The sequence below is a fragment of the Mandrillus leucophaeus genome, unplaced genomic scaffold (genome assembly GCF_000951045.1).
Source record: "Mandrillus leucophaeus isolate KB7577 unplaced genomic scaffold, Mleu.le_1.0 Scaffold7, whole genome shotgun sequence".
NCBI lineage: Eukaryota > Metazoa > Chordata > Mammalia > Primates > Cercopithecidae > Mandrillus > Mandrillus leucophaeus.
Window position 1 is genome coordinate 2,301,448 of NW_012107585.1, and position 1,356 is coordinate 2,302,803.

Sequence of the window (1,356 nt, forward strand, 5' to 3'; positions counted from 1 at the left end):
CCGGCCCATTTAGCAGTCTTGAATAACTCACTTGGCCTTAGTGAGACTTGGTCTACCCATCTGTGAAATGGGAGAACAGTTCCCATCAGGAGGGCTGAGTGAGGTAATGGCATGAAAGTGACCAAATGTCCAGCTGTAAAATAATTAGAATGGGGAACAGCCTGATGGAGAAGTAGGTTTGGAGAAGAGTAAACGACCCCATCGGTGGCTGTCCCTGTGATGACAGTATTAAGCCCGAAAAAGTCAGTGGATAAAAGTCTGGGGATGTAAGAGCCCATGTTAGGGCAGGGTAGGGGGCGGAAACGCTCGCACCTCTGTGAACTGCACGTTGGCCGGGTCCCCCAGGGTGGAGCCGTCGGGCTGCTTGTAGCCAGCGTAGCGGATGAGCTGGGAGTTCCAGACTCGGAAGTCGTGCTTGCCGTCTGTCCTCTGGGGGAATATGGTGATGGCAGACCTGTGGTGGAGAGACGGGAACACCCGGCATCAGGGCGGGACTTGCGCTGTGAGAATATACTAAACATGGTGCCACCCAGGGCCACAGCCGCTTGACGCTCGGGGTGGATTACCTCTGTGCCAAGGTCCTCAGCGCCAAAGGAGCGGCGGTCGGAAGAGGGGGGCCATGCTCTGTTCCTCCACCGGAACTATGGTGTGAGGAAAACGGTGGAGGGGGTGGGAGGCCCCATGCCACCATGCTGAAGGAACGAATCTCTTTCTAGCTGGAGACTTTTAAATAATATTAACTTGAGCCAGTCTTCCAAAGAGTTATTTTGCAGCCAGTTATTTCCATGGCAACATCAGACCTTGTTTCCCCTTAAGAATGCACTATGTGCCGGGGGCAGTGGCTCACCCCTATAATCCCAACACTTGGGGAGGCCGACGCGGGTGGATCATGAGGTCAGGTGTTCGAGACTAGCCTGGCCAACATAGTGAAACCCTGTCTCTACTAAAAATACAAAAAATTAGCTGGGTGTGTTGGTGCACGCCTGTAATCCTAGCTACTTGGGAGGCTGAGGTAGGAGAATCGCTTGAACCTTGGAGGCAGAGGTTTCAGTAAGCCGAAATCACACCACTGCACTCCAGCCTGGGTGACAGAGTGAGACTCCATCTCAAAAAATAAAAATAAAATAAAAATAAGAAAAGAATGCACTACAGGCCAGGCATGGTAGCTCATGCCTATAATCCCAGCACTTTGGGAGGCCAAGGCAGGCGGATCACAAGGACAAGAGATGGAGACCACCTTGGCATACATGGTGAAACTGTCTCTACTAAAAATACAAAAATTAGCTGGGCGTGGTGGTGCATGTCTGTAGTCCCAGCTACTCAGGAGGCTGAGGCAGGAGAATCGCTTGAACCCGG

At 52.2% G+C, this 1,356-nt stretch overlaps 1 protein-coding gene across 1 annotated transcript in view; it reads right to left on the bottom strand.

Annotated features, from left to right (window-relative positions):
- The window catches only part of NOS1 (nitric oxide synthase 1 (neuronal)), a 143,462-nt gene that overhangs the window by 73,336 nt on the left and 68,770 nt on the right, over nucleotides 1-1,356 (bottom strand). The window contains exon 7 of the mRNA XM_011964544.1: nucleotides 313-454. Within this exon, the coding sequence (XP_011819934.1) occupies nucleotides 313-454 (142 nt within the window). The remainder of the gene's footprint in view (nucleotides 1-312; nucleotides 455-1,356) is intronic.